Consider the following 27,831-nt stretch of genomic DNA (forward strand, 5'->3'; position numbering starts at 1 on the left):
AATGAAGTGTTCAGACATACAAGGAACACAATTTTTTTACTTCTTGAATATCTACTCCAGCCAAACAAAATATTTTCTAAAATGCTTCATTTAGAATGGAGTTTCTTACAGATATCTTTCCTGGCAAACTTCTTACCCAAAGAAAATATTTTTCTTTAATAATTACTTTTACAAACTTATTACAGAAGCAGTGTTTGCTCATTGATGAAAATTTAAGGAATGCAAAAAGCAAGAAAATCAAAAGTTTTACCCATAAGCTAACTATCCAGAGATCACTTTTGTTCATATTTTAGTGTGAGCCTTCTCTTTCGAACTTTGCATATAATTATTTTGGTTTTATTTTACAAAAATAGGATCCTAATAACATTTTGCAACTACCTTTCTTTTTTTCACTTAATACATTATGAACAATGTCCATGTCTGTATAACTTCTACAACAATATTTTTAATGACTGCATGTTTTCCATAGTATTGTGGAGAGAAACTATTAGATCACTTCTAGACGTTTAGATTGTTTTCCCATGTTTTCACTAATAAATTTTGCCAATCTCTCAAGAGTTTTTAAAGCAGACAAAAGTAGGCAGTGACATCACAAATTTGGAGATTCAGAAAGATACTGTCTTTGACATGAATCCAAAGCTTAAGCTTCAGTGCCAAATCTGGTTCCCTAGAGTAAAATGGCTATTTTCAGCCCCAGGCTTCAGTATGGGGGGCACCAGAAGATAAGTAGTTTGAAGGTGTCAGAAATCCCTAAGTAATTCCTCAGTGGGGGAAATAACTCTACTGCGCCCATCAATGATGGGGAAAAGTGACCCTATAAAGAAGTTGGCACTCCCACTCCATAAGCATTCAGGTAGAGTAACAACGTACATTCTGAACACTTTTGTCAGCTGACATAAAGACACTTCCAGTATGAAAAGATTTTCAGTCATCAAATTAAAAGTGAGCTCACGAAAGATAAAAAAATTGTGCAGAAGCCACCACGCTATCAGTGGGAAGAACACAGTACAGAATTGAAAGTCATCAGTTGGGACTCAGAGCTAAGGAGGTCACATGAAAACCATAAGACAAAATCTCCTTCCATGCTAGGTACCAGAGCAGCAGCCTGTTGTCTGTATCTCAAACATATACACAAAGACCAATCCTAAAACAATAATAGTGGGGCCTCAGTTGTCCCTGTAGTTACAGCCGTTTTCTCTGCTTGACTAGCTTCTGAGACAAGAGCAGGTGGTCAGGAGAGTGGGTGCAGTGAGGAGGATGGAAAAGGAGGAATAAAGCTGAGAACAGCTGCAGTGCCTGTGGGAGAGGAGGAACTTGTTCTGGTTTTCATCACGTTCCTTTTCCAGTGATTCTTCTTTCTCATTCTGGTCATTAAATATTAGAGGTGGGTGCATGTTTATATGTGTAAGTTTGTGTGTGTGCACGCCTGCCTCACACTTCAGTCTTCTCCTGGCCCATTCTCCTTGAGGAAACAGACATCTATGAAACTCCAAATTCATGTAGCAAGGTGCCCTTTGGGTGCCGCCCCTTGGTGGTCCCGCTAATGATCTCAAATTTTGCAAGACTGAATCCATTATCTCTTCTGACATCATGCTTCTCTTTCTCTACCCTTACCTTGAATAATGGATTGCCAAATTAGAAACATGGAGTGGAAAGCCTGAAAAGGGGGAACTCGGGATTTCTCCAGTGAATGAGAGCACCCTCCACACCAGTAAGACAAAAGCCCGCAAATGCAGAAGGTCAAACCACATGATACCTGATGGTCATCCATGACTACCTGTGCAGAGGCCCTAGAGAGAGTAGCCTGTCCTCAAACTGAGGCTCATTTCATCTACGCAATAACATCCTCCATAAGTATTCAGGGGAAGGGGTGGGGCTACAGCACTGAAGGGAAGGGCACCCTTGCCTTGACAACCTGAAAACACTGCCTTTCCCTTCACTGCCGGGGCCCTACCCACACGGTGGACTTACCTCCCACCAGTCATTAAGCCTAGCTTTTCTGCAGTCAACACTCTTGTTGCCTCTCTAACATTTCTTTCTCTAGTCCCTCCTGGTGGATTTGCATATTTGCAAACAAATCCATTTCAATAATTTAAGTCAATTCAAGTTAGGTTTTCTGTTATTTCAACCCAAAGCATCCAAAACTACTGCTTGTCTTTGTGTTCCTAGCAATACCTGGAACATCCTAAGGATGTATGGTATGTTCTGGTGGATGAAGAAAGAAATGAAAGAAGAAAATTAGGAGTAAAAAAGTAAAGAAGGGAGGGAGCGAGAAAGTCAGAAAATTTATAAGTCGACAGAGTAAAAATTGCAGGCAAAGAAAAGCTTGTCTCTTAAACAACAGATGTCAGCTTGTATCAACTTTTACCTTCCTATATTTTGTAGACAAGCAGAAATTATGTGCTTTGGTGTTTACAAGGAAGTCTGAGAAAGAATGGAGAGAAAAATAAATGAGAATTAAATATCATCCACTCTGAATTCAGAGGAAAATAACCAATAAAGATCATGGGCCTGCATCTTACTTTATATCTTATTAGTTTATTGGTATTCTGTTTTGATATCAAAATCAGAAACTTATTCTGCAGGGAGAAAGTATGCCTAATTGGCTTAATTGGATCCAGGCAATGCCCGAAATGACCTATCCCAACAAAGGGCTGCAAAGATGTGTTTGATAAGGATGACAACATGATATAATTAATGTTTCTCCCTTCTGTTAAAGGGTAAAAAAAAAAAAAAAAAAATGGTACTTTGGCTAAAATGAGAGAAAAAAAAGAGAAAACATAACTAAAAATTCTCATCAATTAAATACGTAACTGATTAAATAAACACAAAGATATAAGTGTAGAAAATAGATACAAGTGATTCTAATTCTCAACAGATTTAAATTCAAATCAGGCGCTGTTCTTATAAGTGGGATCTGTGGAATTCACTTGTAAACTGGCCATGTGACACATGCACAAAATGGTAGGGTTTAAGGATTGCCTGCCAAGCCTTCTGCTCAGAAACTTCTCTTCTCCGTTCCATGAAACTGTAAACCTATCACATCCCTTCTGAGAACTAAGGGACTACTACTGCCACTCCTGAGTGCAAAGACTCTCAAAAAGAGTCATTCAAAAATTGTTATGGTTTAAGAATCATGAATTTTTTCTTGGAAACTAGGTTGTTTGATGGTTTCTGCCCTCACCAATGGGAAGAAGACAGCAAGGGCCATAAACAAGTTTTCTCAGGAGGCCAGGCCAAGTGCCTCACTCAGCAGGAGGCCACACTTGGAAACTATAGCATCCTAGGTGAGAGCAGGCCCTAAGGGCCTTGCTTAGACGTCAGCCTCCTGGTCAGCTATGTGGCAAACCCGTTCTAACCCTACAAAGGCCACCTGCTCACACATACCTACTTCTCACTCCATCTCCCACCTAACAGGGTGTGTGCTCACTTATGTCACTTACATGGCTCTGTGGTTCAAGTCCTCAGACGCAAAGCATGGTCCAGGCACCATGTAAATTACATGGTCTGTTTTTATTAGGTTGGTGCAAAAGTAATTGCAGTTTAAAAAGGTAAAAATCATTATAAAAACCGCAATTACTTTTGCACCAACCTACTAAGTAGAGGCTCTTGCTCCCCACCACTAAGCTGAGTGCCTGAATCAAAATCTCTGGAAAGAAGGTCCAGAAATCTGCCCTCTAAGGGTTTCACACACACACACACACACACACACACACACACACACACGAATATCAGAAGCCCTTGCAATTTTTTTAGTACTCTCAACTTATTGCTTCTACTTGGCTGTAAGTTGTATTACCCACAACACCTACTTTGATTCCTTTCCCCACAATTCCGTGTACACAGTAGGTTTTCAATGACTATTAATGAAACCAATGTTTGCTAACAAGCTGAAGCCACCTAGGATTCCATTGTGCCAGGCAGGAGAAAACATGAATGACAAGCCATTGCTGCCACGCAAAATCAGACACAGCATCTCTGATGCTGCCGGCAGCTCCAGCCAGGGGACTGGTGGGAACGGCCTAATGTTATGCAGTGGGTGGTACAGTTAAAGGACTCCACTCCAGAAAAAAAAAGTGGCAGCAATAGAGGAGAACACACAAAAACCCAGCTGCCCGCAACATGAATAGCCTGGCAGGGCAGTCCACCAGGACCCACAGAGAATACAGATCAGAGGAAAATGGGGAATCTGAGACAGCCAGGACCTCGACGGTGCTAACCATAACCCATTTTCAACTCCCCTTTCCTCGGCTTCCTCCTGCCTCTGTTCCTTCCCCAAACCTAAAGTTACACAAATACAACTTGAGAGCTGTTAGGCAAAAAACAAAAAACAAAACAAAACCAAAAAAACGAGGACTGTGTGAAGAGGGAGGGCTCGTAGGCCGGCCCTGCAGCTGGGCGGGCTCCACCGTGCTCATTATTCCTGGCAGGCGTGAGCCCCGGACAGCTCCTTCTGCAGCTGGTACTTTGTGAGCCCAGTTACTCGCAAGAATCAAAGAGGAAACACTGCACTTTGTTCCAGAGGATGATGGGGGGAGGGGGGATAAAGATTTTAAACAAAAATATCAAGCAACAAAAATTGAACTTTCTTTTGTTTTTCAATGAAAGAATATGACTCTGAATACAAATGCAATATTGTTCTTGAGAATTAAAGGCCATAACTCCAGTATGTTTAGTTCAAATTTAAATGTATCTAGGAGTTTTGATCTTTATTTGTTTGTCTTGTTCTTTTGTTGTTTTCAGTTTTATATCCTACATATCAGTGAAATCATATGGTTCTCTACTTTTTCTGTCTGACTTATTTCATAGATGAGGGTAGAGGGGATCCAATATATGGTGATGGAAAGAGAACTGACTCTGGGTGGTGAATACACAATGTGAGATATTGCTGATGTACTACAGAATTGTACACCTGAAATCTATGTAACTTTACTAACCACTGTCACCCCAATAAATATAAACAAAAATTCAAATGTGTCAAGTGTGTTATAGTATACAATTTGAAGAATGAGGCTTTAGAGGTTTTCTCCCTTCACATAGAATTATAAACCTTGAAAGTACTTCAAGAGGTCTTGGCCCAAATCCCCAATCCCAAGATTATAATGATCTACGCCTGCAGTATCCTCTTCAAGATTTCTAGGGATGGAGAGCTCATAAAGTGTGTCTAGCCCGGTGGAATGTGCTTTTCACCTGGAAGGCAGACGCTCTCCCATGTGCCCAGCGAAGGCCTTGCTGACGTGCCCTTCTCTAGCTAGCCACACAGACTGACGCCAGGCCGACCCTCGCTCTGCCTGCCGTGCTCTTCGGAATGCCTTCTAGTTTTTTCAACATCCTTTTAGAAGTGAAATAAATGAACATGACCTAAGGCAGTACACAGGGAAAAAAAGTTATGCCATGAATCCTGAAGCATATACTCCTTTTCAGAAAAATGATGGCTTTTATTCTCCTAGCCAATATTTCTCTCTCTCTCTCTCTCTCTCTCTCTCTCTCTCTCTCTCTATATATATATATATATATATATATATATATATATATATATATATATATATGCCGAGCCACTGGCAACTGCCCTTGGAAGCTAGACATCCACCTTAGCAAAATGACCATTTAGAATCGCTTGTCTCAAAATGGAGTCATATATATATATGTGTATATATATATATATACACATACATATACACACATATATATATATACACACATAAAATATATTGTATTATATTATATAATACACACACACACACCTCTTTCATATCTGGATTGGATTGCAAGTCCCTTTACTCCGTAACTGCATTTTTCCCTCCTGTTAAAACATAATCAGTAGATTTTATCAAACTAAACTCTTCTCTTCATACTTGTCCCTATAGATTTCATCTTCCTTTGAGGGACCATTCTCCCCAACTGGAACAGAATTCAAAATGACTTTAGGAAATCTCTAAAGGAAGTATAACCCATTTGATTTCATATCACTTTTAAATTTAGTGAACAGTTGTATTATTCTTTCACATCATCAATTCACTAAAAGCATGGCATACACTGTGATCTAAGGTCAGCTGTGGGGATCCACTCTCATCAGTTGAAGCCGAGCCACTGGCAACTGCCCTTGGAAGCTAGACATCCACCTAAGCAAAAGGACCATTTAGAATCGCTTTTCTCAAAATGGAGTCACATAACACACTTGCCTAAATCCCTCTGATGGTTCCCCATAGTGAACAGAACAAAGTCTAAACTCCTCGCCATGACAATAACGCTCTTTATACCTAGACCCCCGCCCGGACCCACCACTCATCACCACATTCTCCACTTCCCAACTACAATGGGCCCATTGCTTTCCATTCTAAAATACACAAGACCATGTCCACCTCTGAGAATTAGCACTCCGTGTTCCTTCTGCCCAAAAGATTCTTCCACAAGTTCTTCACAGACTGGCTTTCTCATCAGTGGATGCTTGTTTACCTGTATTTTCTCCCTCCTCTTCCAACTAGCAGTTAAGCCCCATAAAGATGCCAATGGTCTTACCCACACTGCCCCAGTGTCAAGCAGACAGTGAGCACCCAATGAGTATTTGTGGAATGAATGGACGTGTGTGATTGCAGTAGGCTCCAATCCCACCACAGCGAGGCAAGAACTGGGGAGGAAAAAGAACACTCCGACAAGAAAGAGCAATGGATCTTTCTTTGCTTCCCTAAGCTGAAAAGCAATAAGGAAAGGAGTGTATCTCCAAAGTTATAAAAGAAATCCACATGCAAACATGCATTTTCCTGCCCCTCATTTTATTTTCACTACTCAAAACAAATTTCTGATGACAAAATATGCATAAAATATTTCCTTTATTACTTTTTAACCAACTTCTATATTCATCAACTCATGTGAAAAGGAGTATCTTGTGAGAATCCAAAAGCCTACCAAAATTATACATTTCATTTCTAGTTTTCTTTCTATGTCGTCATTATAGCTTACATAAATGAAAAATGTTTTTAATGGCTTCTGAAGCATGAATATTAGTATAATTTTTGAGAGCTGAAGCAAAACAAAAATGCACAATGACTCCCCAAAGGACGCATAGAGTACAACTGTTGAGAAACTTGTTTTGTTTTATACTTGTTAAGATATGTATTATTCAGACTGCAAATACAAAGGGAGGAATTGCTATTAAGGACAGAACTTTCTTGTGAAGCCCAAAGTTCCACAGGCCTGTAAAAACTATGGCAAGAACACTGTTTTAATCACATATCCTTAAACTTATGTCTTTAATGTGTAACCCAAAATTATGAATTATATCATTAAGAAAAATAAATTGGGATCTGGATTCATACTACCATCACTCAATGAGCTTATTTTGTTAGTCATTTTATATTTTCATTTTTTTTAACGTTACCATTGCGAAAGAAGTGTCTTAGGGCTACATGTCCTTTGGTCTGCCCCACCGAGAGGCCTCTGCTGGCCACGTGCCACATACCTTGCAGCCACTGTGAGTCCTGGTTTTCATCAAGGGTGTGGTGGTGCACAGCTCGATGGCCTCAGGCTCATGGAAGATGACTGCTGGGAGGGGTTCCTTTTTCAGTGTTAGGACATTCAATTTAGACTTCAGCATGGTCTGAAAGTGCTGCAAAGCAGAAAAAAAAAAGCCAAAGATAGTTAAATCACTTGAAATTATATGTGGTGCAATTGTACATCAAACCCAGTAGCAAAATCTTTGTTTTTATTAACTCTGTCTTAATAGGGGAGGCTAAAAGATATTTGGTGAAACAGAGGGGGAGAAACTGTCAGGACATTATTAAAGGGAAACTATGGGAGACAGCCAACCCCGATGCAGACATCATGGGAACATGGGGTAGTGGTGAAGTCACCCACGATCTTGTTCTGAGAAGGTCTTCCAAGGTGACATATACAGAAGAAATCCTAGAGATGTAATCCATGACGAACTCAGCTAAAGCAATGAAGATGTTCAAAAGAGGATGCTATAGCAGCAATTTGGGGGAAAGTCTAGAGATAATGGAAAATGAGAACTGATGAACAAGAAAATGAAACGTCTGTTCTCGGCCTCCCCAGTTCTGCTATGCCTTGACTGTGGAACTCTGGGAAATTCACTACTTCTTAATGAACTATTTTATTTGTTATCTCAGAACTCTAAGTAAATATCCATCCTACAGGCAACGCTTGTTGGCACTAGTTCTGAAATGTGAACAGAATCCAAGCATATTAATTACCACTATCTATCACACAGCCCAGGTCCTATCTTTGCTTGGTCTAGCGGCTTTCAAACCAGTCCCACCACTTCCAAACTTGGCCTGTACAGAGTGCTGCCACACAGCAGCCAGAGCGATCCTTCTAACTTCTAATCATGGAGTGTCATCCCTCTGCACATCTCTCTCAAGCCTTCCCTCTTCTCACAGAAAAATCCTAAGTCCTTACCTTGGCCTCCAAGCCCACGCACGATTCAGGGATCCATTGCCTCTCTGATCTCATCTCCTACTCCTCACTCTCTCACCTACGTGGATCCTGCCACAATGGCCTCCTTACTTTCTGAAAATAAACAAAAGCCACATGTGCCTTGAAACCTCTGAACATGCTGCTCTTGCCCTAGGTATCTGCAAATCTTGCTTCTTTACCTCCTTGGGGACCCTGATCAAATGTCACTTTATGAGATAGTCCTTCCTTATCAGCTTTATCTAAAATAGCACACACATCCATACACACATGAACATATATACACATAGCTGATTTCATGGGCATGCAACCTATGTAGTCTCACAGGGTCCTGTGCTTTGGAGGGCTCTGTGCGCAGTCTACGCCTTTGGTTTCATGTCACCATCTCGACAGCTTTAGTAACTTTACCTTTAAACTTCTGTTTTGAAAGCTAAGTCTGATGGAACAGTGGAGTACCTCGTGAGCAGAGGAGGTACTCACAATATGTGCATCCTCCACTATATAGAATTCAGTAAGACACAAACCGAGTGCAAGGTAAGCATGTCCAGTCTCTGACTCAGTACACAGGCGCACTGACAGCCTTAGGAGGCCACACTTTAGAACTAAAACTTGCTTCAAATGCAGAAAGAAGTCAGTTGTGTTCTAAGAAACACGGATGATCAGGGAACGCTATCATATCCTTTCCATTTGTATGACTTTCCTGTATTAGGCAACCACTTATATTGAAAATGAACAGGTCCCCTCCTTCCATCCCTCTACACTAACCACATGGAATCTACCAGAACTCTCACTGGCCACCCGGATGGTCAGTAAACCAAAGGTAAAGGGTCAGGGGAATGTGCACCTATTAGAACTGAAACAACAACAGGTGAGTTTTTTTGTGGAGTGTTTCCACTATTCTGGGAAGAACAAAATGCAGGAATTGAAAATTGTGTAATTTCAGTAATTTAGCTCTGATATTTGTATGGACAGTGGGCATTTCACAATATAATGATGAAGGGTAAAATCATGTTAATAATCTAAATTTTAATTTTTTCTTTTTTTTTTTTTTACTTAGAAGAACATTAAATAGGGGGGAAAAAACACAAACAAACAAAAAACCACCCTGACTATTTCAGAGAGAGATTCATGGAAGAAAGAACAAGTTTGGGGGTTTAATACCTTGAATGACACTTTTTTCTACTTTTTCAATAGAGTACACTGAATTTTCATTTTGCACTGGGCCCCACAAATTATGTAGCCAGCTCTTCACACATATCTACTCATCACTGTCTAGTACCTTCCCCTGATTTATTATTCTTACCACTATGCATCACCACTATAAGTTTATGTAGTTTATTTCATTTTCTGTCATCTTCCACTAAAATATGAATGCCATAGGAGCAGAAACTGCTTTACTCCATGAAGTATCCCAAGGGCTTACAACAGTTTACCAGTCCACATGGAATCTACTAGAACTCCAACTGGTCACTTGGATGGTCAGTTTAATGTGTCAACTTGGCGAGGTTATTCAACCAAACAGTAATCATGGTGTTGCTGTGAAGGTATTTTGCAGAATGACTATAGTCCATAACCATTTGAACTGAAGTAAGGGAGGTTATCCTATGTAGATAATCTGGGTGGGCTTGACTCAGTCAATTGAACCACCTGAACAGGTGAGCTGAGGCTTCCCAAAAAAATAAATTCTACCTTCGGACAGCAGCATCAGTCCATGCCCAAGAGTTCATCCACCCTTCCTGACAGCCTACCCCAAGGATTGCAGACTTGCCTGGCCAGCCCCCATAATTGCATAAGCCAATTCCTTGAATAAATCTATCTATCTATCTATCTATCTATCCATCCATCCATCCATCCATCCATCCATCCATCCATCCATCCATCTATCTATCTCCTGCTAGTTCTGTTTCTCTGATTTCACCCTGACTGATACAGCCACCCTTTAGGATACAAAGCTGCTAGCCCTAATACTTTTTTAAATGGGAGAGAGACTTGCCCTTATTTTCCCAGTGAGTATTGATTTGTATGCATTTTTTAAAGATTTTATTGGGGAAGGGGAACAGGACTTCATTGGGGAACAGTGTGTATTTCCAGGCCTTTTTTTCCAAGTCAAGTTGTTGTCCTTTCGATCTTAGTTGTGGAGGGTGCCGTTCAGCTTCAAGTTGTTGTCCTTTCAGTCTTAGTTGTGGAGGGCGCAGCTCAGCTCCAGGTCCAGTTGCCGTTGCTAGTTGCAGGGGGCACTGGTTCAACTCTCCTTGTGGGAGTCGAACCAGCAACCTTGTGGTTGAGAGGACGCGCTCCAACCAACTGAGCCATCCGGGAGCTCAGTGGCAGCTCAGCTCAAGGTGCTGTGTTCAATCTTAGTTGCAGGGGGCGCTGCCCACCATCCCTTGTGGGAGTTGAGGAATCGACTGGCAACCTTGTAGTTGAGAGCCCACTGGCCCATGTGGGAATCGAACCGGCAGCCTTCGGAGTTAGGAGCATGGAGCTCTAACTGCTTGAGCCACGGGGCCAGCCCCCTGATTTGTATTTTTTTAAATGTAGGGCAAGTCTTCATATTATTCTGGAAGATTCTGTCTGTGTTCTTAATCAATTCCAACAGAGGGTGTGGGGTTTGGGGTTGCAAGGTGGTCTGAGAGGAGAAACATGGATCACTAAGAGAGATGGCTGAAGATTGTTTGTCTCAGTGGGAAAGTGCTGAGGCCCCAAGATGAAGAGAATAAGGGAACAGCGACCCAGAAGATGACATAATGAGCAAGTAGGGACATTCTCCCCTGTCTGCCATTTTGCTGGGGCTCCACAAGAGGTACATGAAACCACAGCACAACTCAGCCTGACTTCTGCTATACAGGAAGTTCCTGAAGATGGCACTAGAAGTGATTTTATTCTCATGAGGGCTAGACAACCACACTGCCCAGAAGTTCTGAGAGTGTCTTCCTGTCCCTGTTGTGGGAACCAATGTCCTAACTATTGGTTCAGTCGCTAAGCACACAGAGAGACTGAAAGTTGCAGACTGGCACACATACACACCCGCCACACACACCCTTGATTATATGGCTAAGGAGCCAAGTAAAGAAAATAAACATTTTAAAAACCTAAATTGGTGATAGGAAGATAACAGAGTTCAAATTCCAACTTCAATACAATGAGTTGTGCAACCTCAGTTACATAACTATTCAAAGCCTTGGCACCTCCAGCCAGGCAGGTGTGTGTCATGCATTCACTCACCAATTCATTCCACATGCCTTTACTGAACACCTACATTCAGGCAGACAGTGTGTAGGCACAGCTGGAACAGAAGTAAAATGTTAGTCTCTGCTTGAAAGGGTTTCTCACAGTAGGTAGAGACTGTTAAATCAAATGACAACTGCGTATCTATGTGACAAGTTGGTGAGAAGAGCTAAGGAGAGAGGGTAAGACAATGTTTGAAAGTAAAATAGAGAAAATGATTCCTTTTTCAAAAAAGTGTTTTTTTTTTTCTTTAATGGTTTTTGTCCTTTATGCCCACTGTGAAAGGATAAAGGTAAAGAGAGAAATAAAATGTGAATTATTTGATGAATCATTGATTCTACAATAATGCATCTTTTTAGAGAAAATTAACATTTTTATGTAACTCTGAGTTGGTCGTATAAATCTTCAGGTGGTAGAAGTGTGATAGCTGTAGCTGTTTATCATAAGAACCGTCGACAAAAACTGGGCCACATACTAAGCCTGACAGGAGGCTAGCATGGCGGGCCCCACAAACTCAGAGACCCGAAGTAATCACATAGGATGGTCTGAACATAAAAATTCCTAACCAAATGCAGGTCATGGTGGGTAGTCACATCCTAGGTCCGTGGCTTCCTTGACAAAGGTCACTCATTACCGTAAGAGAGCCTGTCTGTGGTCTTTTTGTATCTAAGGTAACATACCTTGAAATGTCAGTGCTCTCCTTTTCCAGACCCCTCAGGACACCCCACACACACACCAGAGCAGACCACAGAACCCCTCACTGGTGTCTTGTTCCCCGATTACCATCTCTGTGTGCTGCACATGTTAATTATTAACTATCCTGTACCCACCAATGGAAAAGAAGTATGTGTCTCTTCATTTTACTTTTTATCCAATCCCAGAGATGGCCCCGCTTTGCTTTCTCCCACCCCCTTAATCTACCACCAATGGATTTCATGTAACCCTCATTATGTCTCCTCCTTTGACTGTAATGTATCAAATAAGCTGCAAAACTGTATTCTCTGGGGCATTTTCTCAATCGTTGAAATTTTGCTTCCCAGAAATTGTCATCAGTTTGGCTTAAATAAACTCAAAAATTCTTCACAAGTTTGGGCATTTCTTACATCGACAGAACGCTCTTCTGTCCCCTTTCTTGGGGAACCTTCTCCTCTATTCTACACTACTTTGTGGAATAGGGTTATGGGTCACAATCCCCCATCCTCTGACATTGGGAAAGAATATGTGACACAGGCTGACCATCTGAGTACCACTTGTCCCCAGTCAAAGGTATTGGTTCAGAGGAAACTCAAAATTGGCTGAACACACTCTTCTAGGAGACTGACAGACAGGGTTACTAGACTGAGGAGATCTGAGTGCAGAGCTGATGCCGACCTTCCTAACCACTAAGGTCAGTCTGAGAATGCAACCACACAGAGACAAGGAGGGCTGAGAAATGGAGAGTCAGAGATTTGACATTGCCGAACCCTGGCCCCAGCTGTATCTGCTCAACCCCATCCATGGTCTTCACTGAGAATATGAACCAGTACATCCCATTTTATGTTTAAGCGAGCTTGAGTTGGGTGTCCGATCCTTGCAACTAAAGGAATCTCGTCAATACAAATTACTTTTTAATGAAAAGTCATCTGTGAAAATAAAATGGGAGCCACTAATGAACATTTTAAAAAAGACTTCATAAATCTTAAACTGCAGCATGAATAGCAACATTATCTTTAAAAAAAAAAATAAATGAATCTTGCACTTAGTTATTTGAACAAGCTGAGCCTTAATGATAAAGCCCCAAATAATAATCTGAAGAAGGTATTATAATCCCCAAGTGATTCATGTCTATGACAAAGCCCTCTGAGCTACTGCTAAAATGAGATAAGTTCCAAGTCTCGAGACAGCCACATGGCGTGCGTACCTGCAGTGATGCCCGGTTCTGGTGACAAGCTCTCCTGCAGGGTAACCAAGACACAGAGCTCCAACCAGCTCTGTCAGAACCACGTGGCCCTGTACTGCCTAGGCCTCAGTTTTCTCATCGGTCAACTTTAAAAGGCTGTGTTATATCAAGTCCAAAATTACAGTGCTTGTTCTTTGAACATGCAACGGCAATAAAGACAATGCAACCTAAAACATCATACATAATCCAGTGGCATTATAAAAAGAGGAACCTAACAGCGGAGCTTGGAAAAGTGACTGTTCCCAAATGAAAGACGCACAGAGTTCCATAAAGTAGATGTTTTATTCATTCTTAAAGAAGGGAGGAGAATGGTGTTGTAGAAAATTAGGGCACTGCCCCCAGACAAATTAAACAAAGCTCAGCTTTCTGCATTTGGTGCTTTATGTGTGATCCTAAAATAGAGCCTCTAAATCAAGCCCCATTATGCGGATCGGGGGATCACCAAGCCCTGTATAATTTTACAGTTGGCCCATCCTTCTCCTATTCAGACATTAATCTCTGACAGTTTAGCAGGCAAGGATTTCCATATTTTACCAATTCAAATCAGGTGGCTCTCACCTTTGTATTGATTCTGTATCCAAAATATAAAGCATTTTGGGAAGGCAAATGCTGCTTCCTCTTTTTGGACCACTATCCTCACACAAATTAAAGGGAAGGCATTAAGGTTTTAATCCCTGGTTCATCCTTGCATTTTGAAGGCTGGCTATAATGGTCATTTTTAAATTGCTAATTACAGGGTCAGTAATGCCCTAATCAAGCTTCAAAAATACCACAGATGTTCTCTTTAAGAGAACCACAAGGAACAAGTGGGTGAATAAAATTAATGGAAAACCTCAGCACCCCAAATAACTGCCAACTCATACAAGCACACAAAAATCAGTAAGGCTTTGACATGCGTTCATTGTCACACTTCCTTTAATTACTTTGGGGTATGAAAGAATTTACTCAGTTGTGGTTTCCTAATGTTTTATAGCACTTATTTTTCAAACAAAGGCATAATCAGGTCCTAAATATGAGAAAAACAACAATTGTTCTATTCTTTTGAGACCTGTAATACAATCTTTCTTTTGTTTATTGTTTTTAATGTAAATTATTAGATTTCTTCTTTTAAATACTTCTATCATTTTCACATAAAAAAATAAAAGAAAAATATTTTTTCTGTTAAACAGCAAATGTGTTAAATGGTTGAGAGTAATTACATGAGTGAAGAAAAGAAAATTCTACTTAATTAAATCAACGTTTATTTAAATGTTTTCATGCAAATGGTTTTCTTTGTTTATTTTTGTCCTTTTTGAAAGTAAAACAGGGTTGGACAGTCTCCCCAAATCTAGCAGGCATATAGAAAATTGCACTATTTGATTTCAAGGATTAATTTTTTAATGCAGTTTTATGTTGATGGTATTTCAAGAAAAGAAAGACCTATATCAACATGGCATTTGCCTTCTTCCAAATTATCCTAGCAATTGCCTTATTCAAAAAAGTTCCAGCTTAATTTTAAAGGCCTACCTCCAGACACTTATAAATTTAAAAGGCTGTCTATATAAAAATGATAGCTATTATTAAACTAACTGAAAATAACTCATGTTCATATACCCATATTTATTCATGCAGTTTTAATTATGGAAGCTTTTTTTTTTTAACATATCACAGATTCTCTCAAGATTATGTGGGAGGGGCACAAAAATAACTAACTCCACGCCCACAGAATATGCGAAAAGCCCCCAAGGCGTGTGAAACGCTCCCTCGGGGGTGTGCATGTGTACATACATATATGTATATATAATCACTTATTTATTTTTGTTACTGATCTGAAATACATACACACACTCACATGCTATCTTCCTAGTTTAAGTGTTTTCTGTCATCTTCTAAACTACTTTTCTATATACAGAGGGTGCCAAAAAAAAATGTATACACATTTTAAGAAAGGAAAAAACTGTATTAACATTGTAATACTCAATATATACTGATAACAAAAGATGAATACAAGTCACGTTTGACTTCTGCAATTACAAGTGTTGTTCAGAGTGGTTACCATCAGCGTAATTTTAATAGTTTTTTTCTTTCTTAAAATGTATATACAATTTTTGGGGCACCCTCTGTATTAACAGTTAAACTATTGTATTATAAAACACAGGTTGCAAGCTCTCAGCTCAAAGGCACATTTAGCCTATAACTATGTTTTATTTGATTCACAGAGTGCTTAAATTCGAAGTAGTATTCAAGTATTGAGGTATATATGATTAAAATTTGCATTTCCACTTCTCATGAAAGATCAGAAGATCTACAAAAGCAAGTTGCATTCCTTCCTGACCAAAAGAAAATAGCTCCTTATTTACTCTGCAATTTGCCAGGGTCTCTCTTTCCCCCACTGCCAGCATTCTCTTCTATACTAAATACAAGTGACTATTTTTATAGTCATCTTATGTGTTACCAACTTCACTCCTATATTATTTGTTTGACCCTTATAGGCCTTGAAATTTGCAACCCCTGATGTATAATGACAAATGCTACGAGCACAGAACAAAAATTTCACTCATGGAAAAAAAAAAAAAAAAATTTACATACAGCTGAACTAATTCGTACCTATATTTAAATTATGAAAATTCAACTAAGAAGAGAGTGAGTGAGTGAATGATAGAGAGAAGTAATACTATAAATAGGCCAACATATCTGTTTGTCATTCCACACAATGAGTATGCTCCAGGAATTAGGACTCAATTCTTCTTCTATGTATTCCCACATACCCCGGTAGTGTATCTTATTGCACAGAATATAATTAAACTACTAAAGATCAATATTTTTTGACTTCCACTTTCAATCGAGATGGAGTAACAAGGACCAAATCAACCCCGACACTTACAACAATTAACAAAACTGGAAAAAATCATGAAACAACAGTTTGTGAGACACTGGATATCAGACAATGAAAGAGAGCAATCCCTGACAGATTTGAAACAAATGGGGTAAGTGGCACAACTGTCCAGCTTACTACCTTGAAAGAGTGCAAATTGCAGTACAGAGAGAAATGCAGGAAGGTTCCAGCAGAGTCCCAGAGTTAAGGAGACAGAGATGAAAGCCTGGGGAGAAAAAAAAAAAGAGGAGCAATCTGCACAGAGACAGAATCTGCAGAGGGTCTCTTTAAATATTCAGCTGAATGCCAATCAGAGTATGCACAAAAGGAAACTAACCAATGCAAGAAAAAGAACCAGTGGGAGGATCAGAGATTAGAGTGCTGGTTCACACAGGGCCAATAATATTCCCTGTTCCTACCAGCAGACTGGAAAGACTCATGCGTCACAGGGCACTGGGTACAGTACTAAAGAAGGTCTAGTTTCAGTGGTGGGGAATAATTAGCACTAGACAAAGTGCCACTCTGGTTCCATCTGTAAGTCTTTAAAAAAAGATCCAAAAGGATCAACGTGCTTTGAAATAATTTAACTGAATTCCAGAAAATAAAGTTGAAGGATATTTATAGGAAAACAAAAATCTCCAGCAACTAACAAAGTAAAAGTCAAAATGTCTCACACCCAATCAAAAATCCCCAGATATGCAAAAAAGCAGGAAAATAGAGCCCATAATGAAGATATGAATAAATTAATCAAAACCTATGCAGAACTGACACCAATGTTATAATGACCAGGCAATGGGTTTAAAACTATATTTCATGTATTCTAAAAGATAAGTTGATATATTAAAGATGTAGAAAGAGCCATATCTAATTTGTAAAGATAAAAACTACATGGTCAGATTTGAAAAGCACACTGGGTATGATTAATAACAAATTTCAGTACAGTAAAAAAAACAGTAAACTTGAAGACAAAACAATAGAAACCATTCAAAATAAAACACAGAGGGAAAAGATGGAAAAAATTATCAGTGAGTTAATAAATATGTAACTGTATAACTGATATAAAATTATCAGTGAGCTAATAAATGTATAACTGAAATACCAGAGAAGTATGGAGAAACAAATAAAATATTTGAGATAAAATAGCTAGAATTTCCCCAAATTTGAGAAAATTATAACTCCACATATACAAGTATCTCAACAAGTCCTAAGTATGAGAAATATGAAGAAAATGACACCAAGGCACATCATAATCAAGTTCCCTAATATAATCAAAGGGACAAAGATGAAGATGACAGTTAATTATTTACTGAAAATAATGCAAGGGAGAAGACAGTAGAACAACACCTTTAAAATACTAAAATAAAATAAAAAGTGTGAACCTAGAATTCTATACCTGGGATTCTGTATACAAAATGAAGGTGAAATAAAGACTTTTCCAGACATATGAAACTTGAAACAATTCATGATCAGCAGACCTGTCTTATAAGAAATGTTAAAGGAAGCCAATCAGGCAGAAATTAAAAATGAAAATACAAATCCACACAAGGGAATGAAGAGCACATAAAAGAGTAACTACATAAAAACTACAATTTTTTTCCTTATTTAAAATTCATTGAAAGATACTTGACTGTTTCTAAAATTATTAAAAATAATAATAATGTAGGAATTTTAGCATGTATAAAATAAGATTTACTACAACACTGGTACTGAAGTCAGAAAAGGTAACATGGAAATATACTATTGTAAGAATCTAACAGGATATGTGACATGGCTTAATATCATTTGAGGTATATTGTGATAAGTTAAATGTATATACTATAAACCATAAGGCAATGATCAAAACAACAAACCAAAAATTTATATACACTAACAAAGATAAAATGGAATCATAAAAACAAAGGCAGATATAGAAGGAAAAAATGCAAAAAAAAGATGAGTCAAATTGAAAACAAATAATAAGAGGATGGATTAAAATCTATAAAATTAATCTAAGAGGGGTATTAAAAATACTCTTAATGAATGGCAAATATAGTGATATTCATTAAAAACAAGATCCAGCTCTATGCTGCTTGTAAGATATTCATTCCAAATATAAAGAAGTAAATGAAAACTGATAAGCCACAAGGATAAATAGACAAAAGCTACAGATATTATTGGAGAATTCAATACCATTCTCTTAAAAGTTGATAGGATGAGTAGGCAGAAAATCAGCAAGGACATAGGTTTGAATAACACCAAAAACCAACTTGAGACAATTGACATTTATAGACCACTTCACCCAAAAACAAGAGATTTCAAGTGTACATAAAACATTTATCAAGACAGACCAAGTTCTGGATTGTATGAAAAGCAAAAACAAAAATACCCAGTAAATTTAGTATTCAAGTTATACAAAGTAATAACAGAAAAATCTCTGTAAAATTTCCAAACATATGGAAACTGAATAACAGACTTCTAAATAACCCATGCATGAAAGAATAAATCGAAAAGTATATAGAAACTATTTTGAACTGAATGAAAATGAAAATGAAAATGCAACATGTCAAAAATGGGATGTCATTAAATCAGTACTTAAGGAAAATTTTATAGCACAAAATGCCAATATTACAAGAGAAAAAAGTTCTCTATTCAATAAACTCAGCTTCAACTTAAAAAAAAAAAAAAGGAAGAATAAATAAAACCCAAAGTGAGTAGAAGACACCAAATAATAAATATTGGAGGATAGATCAATGAAATATAACACAGAAAATCAATACAATCAAAACAGTCTGTCTCCAAGTTCACATATTCTTTCTATGGCTTGACTGAGTCTACTGATAAGCTCATTAAAGATGGCCTTTATCTCTGTTATTCTGGGGTTGCTGTCTTGTTCTTATTTTCCCTCGCATTTTCATTTGATTCTTTCTTAGTTTCTCTTTGTTGAAATGTTCATGCATACTCGTCACTTTTTCCACTAGAGCCTTTAATATATCAATCACAATTATTTTAAATTCCATATCTGAATCATCTCTGAGTCTGGTTCTGTTAATGGCTTTGTCTTCTCACCATGGATTGTTTTTCTCTTGATTTTTTTGTGTGTCTTATATATTTTGATTGAATTCTGGACATCATGGCAGTAGAGTCTGAGGTAAATAGCCTTTATACCTGCAATTGACCATATCTCTTTTGGGAAGGTATTTGTGCAGTGTGCCAAGTCAATCTAGTCTGTAATCAGTCTGGGTGTGGGTTTTACTGCCATTCCACAGATTTCAATTCCTCTAGAATTAGCTTATCTTTAGGGTGGGGTCTGGTTTGCTGAAAGGATATTCTTGCTCCACCCTCAGCTTTCAGATTATTCTGTATCCCTGGGACTCAAAGAGGGTCTCCTCACTCTTTCCCTGTCCCCAGAGGTTGACTGCAATTGCTTCATACTAGTGCTTTCTAGTCTGGCAGTTGGGCAGGGGAGGAAGGCAGGAGAAGTTTCTTCTCTCTTGTTCTACTTCAGTCTTAGGCAGGTCCTGTATCCTTTAGTCTCAAAAGTCAGGCTTTCTCAGTGATCTTGATTTTGCCCTGCCTTATAGCATTTGCGCCTTTCCTCCAGACATAGAGATTTTCTTTCCTTTTCGTCTCCACAAATTATAATGGGTCTTTACCTGTACCCGAAGAGCCCCAGGATTTGTCACTCCACCTTAACTGTGAAGTCTTGTAATCCTTAGGGGGGAAGAGTCCAGCTGGTCTGTGTGTGTGGCAACCACACTCCTCTTCCAGGCTTATATTATCACAGGAGGTTAGCGCTGGCCTCTAGCCTGGCTCTCAATCTTTCCCATGAGCCCCTGTGGTGGTGGTCTGTTTAGAAGAGCCTATGAGTTGGTGTGAATTCCACTTGGGTATACAGCAACCAAAGGTTCTGTACTCTCATACTGGCCCACAATTGACCTTTAAAATTTGCTACTAATTTCAGCTGAATAATTTTTTATTCAATAAAATCATAAATTTAGCTGAATAATAATTTTACCTTCTTGCATTGCAGGCCATCTTCCTCCCATGCTCTGCCACAGGTGAGCCATAACTCACAAGTGGTCTCTTTTGGGAGGCCTTGTTTTCTATTTCTGGCTAGTTGGAAGAACTAGGACCCTGGCTCTTTGATGGGTTCAAGAGAAGTTTTAATTGTGTAAATTGTCTGGCTCTTTCCAGTTGGTCAGATAAAAGTGATGCTCTTTCCAGCTGTATGCATCCTATGCAGAAGCCAGGAGTCAAACTCATTTTAAATCAGTTAAAAACTAAGTGCACTAAAGAGTGCTTTGTGTTTGAAAGATATATATAAAATATTACAAAGGGCATATTAGCATTATCTGTAAATTCCAAAGTTCCTTCCCCTCCAAACGCTGTTTCTTTCCAGCTCAGGTGTTTATGTCTTCAGGATGCTTCCTAGCTCCGATCCCAGACGCTTCTTCTTAGAGAGATATTGGCCCTATCTTCCCTCACAATTTAGTGGAGAAGCATGAACACTGAAACTCTCTCTAGAAGGAATAACCCAGAAAGATGCTGACTGCTTATCTTCCTCCATGCAATAAATGAGGGCACAGAGCATAGAATAAAAACTAAACAGCATAAACACACTTTTAAAAGAATGAAAATGAGTCAGACAAAACAATTTAAGATTTGGAAACCAAACCAAATGTTATGAGTTTAAGATCCCAAAGACTGTTTCATATTCCCCTAAGGGAACATCATTTGGTCCCTGAGTTGAGCCCCAAGGGCAACTTGAAGCTTCAATTTGAAGGGCTTGGCTTTATGGTGTCAGTGAATACCGTGTTCTTCAGCAGATATGCTATAAACACACATATTTGCATCCACACACATTGGGTTTTATTTTCACTTCATTTTTGCTACACAAAATTCCTCTGTAGGACTACATTTTGGTTGATACAGGATTGAACATTTTCTTGGCAGGTTGGAAGGAAACTAAAAATAATTGTGTCCCCAGGCTTCAAGTGGTCAGGAAGGTGAGTGACATGCCAGAGCTTTGGCAAGCCAGAATTCCCTTTATCAGGGCTCAGTGGAGAGCTCTGTGTTGCAAAGTCATCCACAGAGGATGGAGAATTCATTTGCTATATGTGATATCTTTAGGAGAGAGAGAGAGAGAGAGAGAGAGAGAGAGAGAGAGAGAGAGAGTTCCACATTGCAGGAAATAGGAACTCTAATCTTTTGTTGACATTCCTCCAATTATGATCACACCTATAAAGACTTTTCTGAAACTTCTCACCTCCCACCTCTGCCTGCTTTATGCCTAAACTGTACCTTGTACAATAATCAGTATTTTCACATCACCTATAACACCTGAATATACTGTTTATATGTGGTCTCTTCTTTGTATCCCTCGTCTCGGACAAAGCCCCTGACACAGAGTAGTCCCTAAATGAATGTTTAAGGAATAAACAAATGATTAAGTGAGTGTAGAGAAACATTACTGGAATTAAAAAACAATGCCTTCAAACTAAACACATGCCCGAGTCACACTGTTCTCATCTTACCTCACTCCTTCCATTCCTTGACTAAGTATCACTACTGGCTAGCATCAATGAGACTGCTCCATTCTGAAAATCACCTTGACAGTGAGCTCTGGTCCAAGTCCACAACCAGAAAAATACCCAGCCTTATTAGGATGCTGACGACTCTTAGCCACAGAGACCGTGACTAGTGGCCTCCCTTGGGTTCAATGAAATCACACCGGTTTCCTTGTAAAGGAAAGGCTCTGAGCCTGCAACACCACAGGAAGCCACACGTAGGAGGTATAGGCCTCTCCTAGGCCAGTCTCACCCACCACAATAGCAGAAAGGCTCATTCCCACTGGATCCTGGAAGAGATGGCAAACCATTTCAGAGGAAAATGACTACCTTTTGAATAACAGCCAAAAGGTCCAAACACCTAAAGAAGGACTTCTCTGCCTTCTCCAGTAGCTTAAGAATGCAATAACCTTCTTAATCCAAGAGAACAGACAGGTAAATGTTAAATACTAATCAATACAGTGCACATAAGAAAGCAAGTGAAAAGCAGGAAGAAGGGGGGCAGGGAACAACCATTTGGAAAGCTCTTTGTCAAAAAAGAAAAGAAAGTGTACTACTTTCCTAGGGCTGCTATAACAAAGTACCAAAAACGGGGTGGCGTGAAACAACATAAATGTACTGTTAAAAGTTCTGAAGTCTACAAGTCCAACACCAAGGTTTCATCAAAGCCATGCTCTCTTTGACAACTCTAGGGGAGAATCCTTCCTTGCCCCCTCTAGCTTGTGGCGTCTGCTAGCTATCCTTGGCGTTCCATGGCTTATAGATGTATAACTCCAGGTACACAGCTGTCTCCTCTCTATGTGTATTCACATCATCTTTCCTCCACTTATGTCTATGTCTGAGTCCAAATTTCCCTTTTTTGTAAAGACATCATATTGAATTAGGTCTCACCCTAATGACCTCATTTTAGCTTGATTACCTCTGCAAGGAACCTATTTCTAAATGATGTCATATTCTGACGCACTGGGGATTAGGACCGTTTTTTTTTGTGTGGGGGGGAGAGGACACAATTCAGCCCATCACAGAACGGACAGGTACTCACCATGTGGACTCTACGTTCATAGGTATTTCACTGGCCACAGCTGGTCAATATTACTTGTTTTCAATGCACCTGAACCCAGGATAATGTTAAATGCCTCAGGACTAGACACCAAAGTAAGTGGTCAGGACCCAGCCTGGGCCTGTCTGAGTTCAGTGGACCTGAATCTCACTCTAGGCTGCTCAGTCACAAAAATGCCAGTGGTTCAATAAGCAGCCCCGGGCACCCCCAGGAACAAACTCACCCTGTTGTTCGTTTGTTTTCTAAGAGGTCTTTAAAGAAAACAGTACCTGACACTTGTCAGCTTTCATTACCAGTTGTGTCTTACCTGCCCTGACTTCCCTTGAATTCCAACACAATAAAGAACACATCTCTTAAATCACAGGGCTGGTTTATTCACCATTTATTCATTAATCCTCTTATGTATTGAGTCAGGCACTCGGTTGGGTAGACAGGTTTGACAGGCGCGTTTCCTGTCTTCATGAAGCTGAACTTCAATGTTGAGGAGACTGACACTGAGAAAGTAAGAGTTGTCCCGTTTCAAACAAAGACCGTTCATCACCTTTCTTCTGATGAGTTTAGTCATAATGTTTTAAGGAAACCTGCAGCTGATGCTATTGGTGCCCTGTCCTTAGCCCTCAGGTCTCCCCACTTCCGGTGCCCCAGGTGACTTCCTCCGTCAGTACCAGCCTCTCTCTGTCTGGGGCTTTGCCAAAGCCCCAGAAGCCAAATGCAGTGGATGAACATACCTGGGAGGCCTCAATCAATGAGTGCCAGAGTTAAAATATCCTAGCTCCTTAGCCCTACAAGAGGTTTAACTCTGAGTTGTGGAACTTTCTTGTTTTGGTTTGGCGTTGCTTTTGGTTTTTTCCATTTCTGAGCATTTTCTCACAGGAGCATTCCCTCACATGCAGTGGCTGACTTGACAGCACACCCTTTGTCAGCTCCCACCTTCCCTGTCTCACTTCCCTGCCCCCCATCTTTCCCCGCCCCCATGTTTCCTGAATATTCCAAAAGACTACTTACACTTAAATCCTTATCTCAGGGTCTATTTCTGGAAGAACCCAAACAAGATAAAACCTAATTTCGCCTTAGCCCATTTTAATTCAATTCACTAAATATTGATTACAGGCATTCTACAGGTCCATGGTATATGCACCCACGAAGTTCACAGTCAGGTGAGGGAGAAAGGATCATACAACCAGCTTAAATACATTGCAGATACAGAAATGAAATGGCTACAAGTGTAAGAAAGGGGACAATTAAGTTTGCTGGAATTGGGTTGGGACACACTTTATGGAAGAGAGGATACAGATCTTACCTGGAAGTAAAGCAGTGTTTCTTAAAGCTTTTTACATTATTGCCCCCAGGGAGCCTTTTCAAACTTTTATTTTTCCTAACTGCTCCCCTACCCCCATGAAATTTTCATATCACAGACATGCTGTGTATACGTTTATGTTCTGTGGTATAGCTAGCCCCATAGTAAAATCTAAGACTTTTTGCCTCCCCTTCAAGAACCAATTTTTACCCCCAATCAAAATGCATGAGGTAAAAAAAAAAAAAAAAAGGAAAGGGGGACAATACAGGTAAAGAAATACCTTGAGAAATGCCAAAAGGTATGAAAGTAAACAGTTTATAGAGACAAAGGTAAGCAGTCCAGTTTGGTCTGTGATCAATTAAAGATGGCTGCAGGCTTCTGACACCCCTCACCTCAGAGGAAGGATCTATGCCGGTTCTAATTCAGCCTTTAAGAGAATGGCAGCTTCCAGCTGCTGTCTCTTACAACACTGAGTCTTAGGATTCAGCCATCATGTTGTGAGGAAGCTCAACAGCTCCAAGGAGAAATGCATGTGGAGAAGAAACAGGACAACCTAGCTCAACTCCTAGATGACAACCATCACCAAGCTGCTAGCCATATGAATACGCCACCTTGAAGTAGAGCCTTCAGCCTCAGTGCAGCTGCCACCTCACCTGACCGCAGAGCCCTACTCAAGCTGTAGATCTGTGAGCAAAGTAAGTGATATTGATTTGCACAACTAATTTGGGAGGTGATTTGTTATACAGCGATAAATAACTGGAAATGCTGCTTGTAGACACTACCACAACCAATGAGTCTCACAGCAAAGTCACTACAAATTCACAAACCAGTCTTAACCAGGCTTTAGTCATTGCAACTGTGTCGCATACTAAGAAACCCAAGCAAACATCGGATAAACAAGTAGTTCTCAAGGAACTAATTCATTGTTAGGGTCACAGGTCATACTTTGCTTGTCAAATATCTATTTTCTTTTAATTTTAAGTAAGGCTGTTCTTATTGATGAGTCAATTAGGTTGTCAATAGAAACCATCACAAGTCTCTGTGAACAACAGAACTGCATTTCCAAGAAGCAGGAAGACGCTTAATACAAACTTACAAAGAAAGAAAATAAACAGCCAGCCCTAAAGGAGCAGTTCAGAACAAGACAGAAGTGGAAAATATTTTCAGATACAATGGTGGGCACACTGTTCTTACCTTCATCCTGGAGGACAACAGAATGAGGGATGAAGGAAAGGAGTAAATAAATAAGTGATTCTAATCCACTCCCACTAAATTCCCCAAAGAGGGATTTGCTGCGTCAATCCCTCTATGAGGACCACCGATCTTGAACAAATTATCTTTTGATATAAAACAAGACCGTTTCTTATCATTGCTTCCAGTCACCAACTTCAATCAAATATTGACCTAAACCTGGGCCACTGAATTTTATGATTCAGAGTTACCAGAATAGATACTTTTACAGTGCTGCCATGAATAACCATGGCATTACAACTGTGGGATGCAAATGACACACAATTTATCATTTCCCCTCACAGGAAACTGACCTAAATGGGTTTTTCTGTATTTGCAACCACAAAGGCAAGTTTGGGAGAGTTGGGTGCAATTTCCCACATAAAATCTCCTATTGATGAGAACCGGAACTTCAGGAGGGAATTCTGTGATTGCTTAAGACGGATTTCACTATCCCCATGCCTTCCATCATATGCCTCAAGTACAACACAGGCTCCCTGAACTTATTCCAAAAAGTAATATCAATCAGAGCTACAAATTCAAAACAGGTGCATGTTTAGCATGTAAATTTAGAACAACTTTACAGTTCCTTAGTTGCATTCAACATGCTCATAAAAATCTGAATTTTTGCAGTTTAGCCTCAAGTTCCTGCAACCTCCTTCTTTTTTTAAAGACAATTACAAATTAAATTACAAAGAAGGATAAAGAAACTTGACTTCCCACCAGTGAATGGGCTTAGTAAACAACCTTAGGTCCACATCCAAGAGCACATCGATTGGTTCCATTTGGCTCCAAGCTCCCCTGTCTTGCCTCGGCGCCTAGTCACACACCCAACAGACTCTGCCTTGGGGGCGTATGATTTTTAGTTCTTGGATTCGGCACACATTCCCAGTACAGTGTGCGCTATATATTGTTTTTATTAGGTTCCGAGGTTACCAAATTCAAAAGCCTATATTCCGGTAAGTTTAGAAAACTCTAGTTGACAGTGATAGCTCTGGTGATACTTACTAATGCAAGACCTTTTCCTAGAACATACAGTCTGCCGTTTAGCCATGCCTGACTTCAATTCTTGATGGAAGTCTCCATCTACCATGTCATTTGTTGCCATTAATGTTTTCAACCCTACCATGAAAAAGAGGAAGGAATTACGTAAGCGCTGAGCACCCAAATATTTCATTCACATGACATTTTCATGTGTTTTCTTCCTAGTCATGTAATTAACAAAAAGGAGCAAAATTGGCTATTTTGGGCCAGGAAGAATCCACCAGTAGGTCAAGAATGCATTTAAGAAGCTCCACTTCTTCCACAACAGCAAGGGTTACTTGAATTTGAATCCTGGCTCCGCCTCTTATTAGATGCATGAACTTGGGAGCTCATTTAATCTCCCAAACCTCAGTTTGCTCATCTGTAGATGTAGACAATTGCAATACCTACACTTCATAGGGCTGCATAAGGATTAATTGGATGAAACAGGCAGAGCAACCAGCACAGGTCCTGACACAGGGCACGAGGTGGGATGTTAGCTATAATTACTACTTAATTAATGACATTCATTACTAGGATTGTTATTTTCTTTTCTTCTTTTGGTTATTACTTTGCTTTTGCTTTTGCTTTTCTCATTCTCGCAATTCGCCATCATGCTACTTTTCTGCCCTTCCTTATTAAAACACTGATTCCAATATTTCTTCCTTTTACCTCTCTGAAACACCAAGTGACATATTTCCACTAGTGACCTATTAATTGATGAGTAAATTCTGCAGACTGACATTTCTGACTTCTGGTAAGGAAAGGATTAACACGAAAAAGTGCTGATCAGATAGGCCAGGGAGGGTGACTACCCAGTTAAACCCCTGACGTCTTACTACTTCACCATCATCATCACCATCATCTTGCCTAACATTTATTGAGCTGTGTCTTGGGTGCTATATTTGTTGTAATAACTCAGGAAATGCTGGCAACAACCTTCCGAAATGGAAACTACAATTAAACCCACTTTGCAGAGCTCAAAACTGAGGAAAAAGGAAGTTAAATAATTTAGCCCATATGCAGCCCAAAGTCAAAATACCCAGAACTGAGCTATTTGTCTTCTCCAGGGCCTCTCCCCAGGAACCTTCTCATCTCCCCAGGGTGCCATTCTCGGCCCCAGGATCAATGTAAAGGTCAAAGTCAGAGACTAGGGTTGCATTTTTATTTCTCCCTCTTTCTTAAATTGCATAACCACTGAATCAAAATATTCCACCAATTCTT

The 27,831-nt window shown here is 39.6% G+C and overlaps 1 protein-coding gene across 2 annotated transcripts in view; it reads right to left on the minus strand.

The window, feature by feature from the left end:
- Positions 1-27,831, minus strand: part of PID1 (phosphotyrosine interaction domain containing 1) — a 215,483-nt gene that overhangs the window by 104,722 nt on the left and 82,930 nt on the right. The window contains exons 2-3 of one of the 2 annotated variants that reach the window (XM_019737408.2): positions 26,593-26,706; positions 7,460-7,606 (exon numbers count right to left, since the gene is read on the minus strand). In XM_019737408.2, the coding sequence (XP_019592967.2) occupies positions 7,460-7,594 (135 nt within the window). In that variant the 5' untranslated portion in view covers positions 7,595-7,606; positions 26,593-26,706. The remainder of the gene's footprint in view (positions 1-7,459; positions 7,607-26,592; positions 26,707-27,831) is intronic. The other variant, XM_019737407.2, reaches the window with a different exon arrangement.

The sequence above is a fragment of the Rhinolophus sinicus genome, linkage group LG01 (genome assembly GCF_036562045.2).
Source record: "Rhinolophus sinicus isolate RSC01 linkage group LG01, ASM3656204v1, whole genome shotgun sequence".
In the NCBI taxonomy this organism is placed as follows: domain Eukaryota; kingdom Metazoa; phylum Chordata; class Mammalia; order Chiroptera; family Rhinolophidae; genus Rhinolophus; species Rhinolophus sinicus.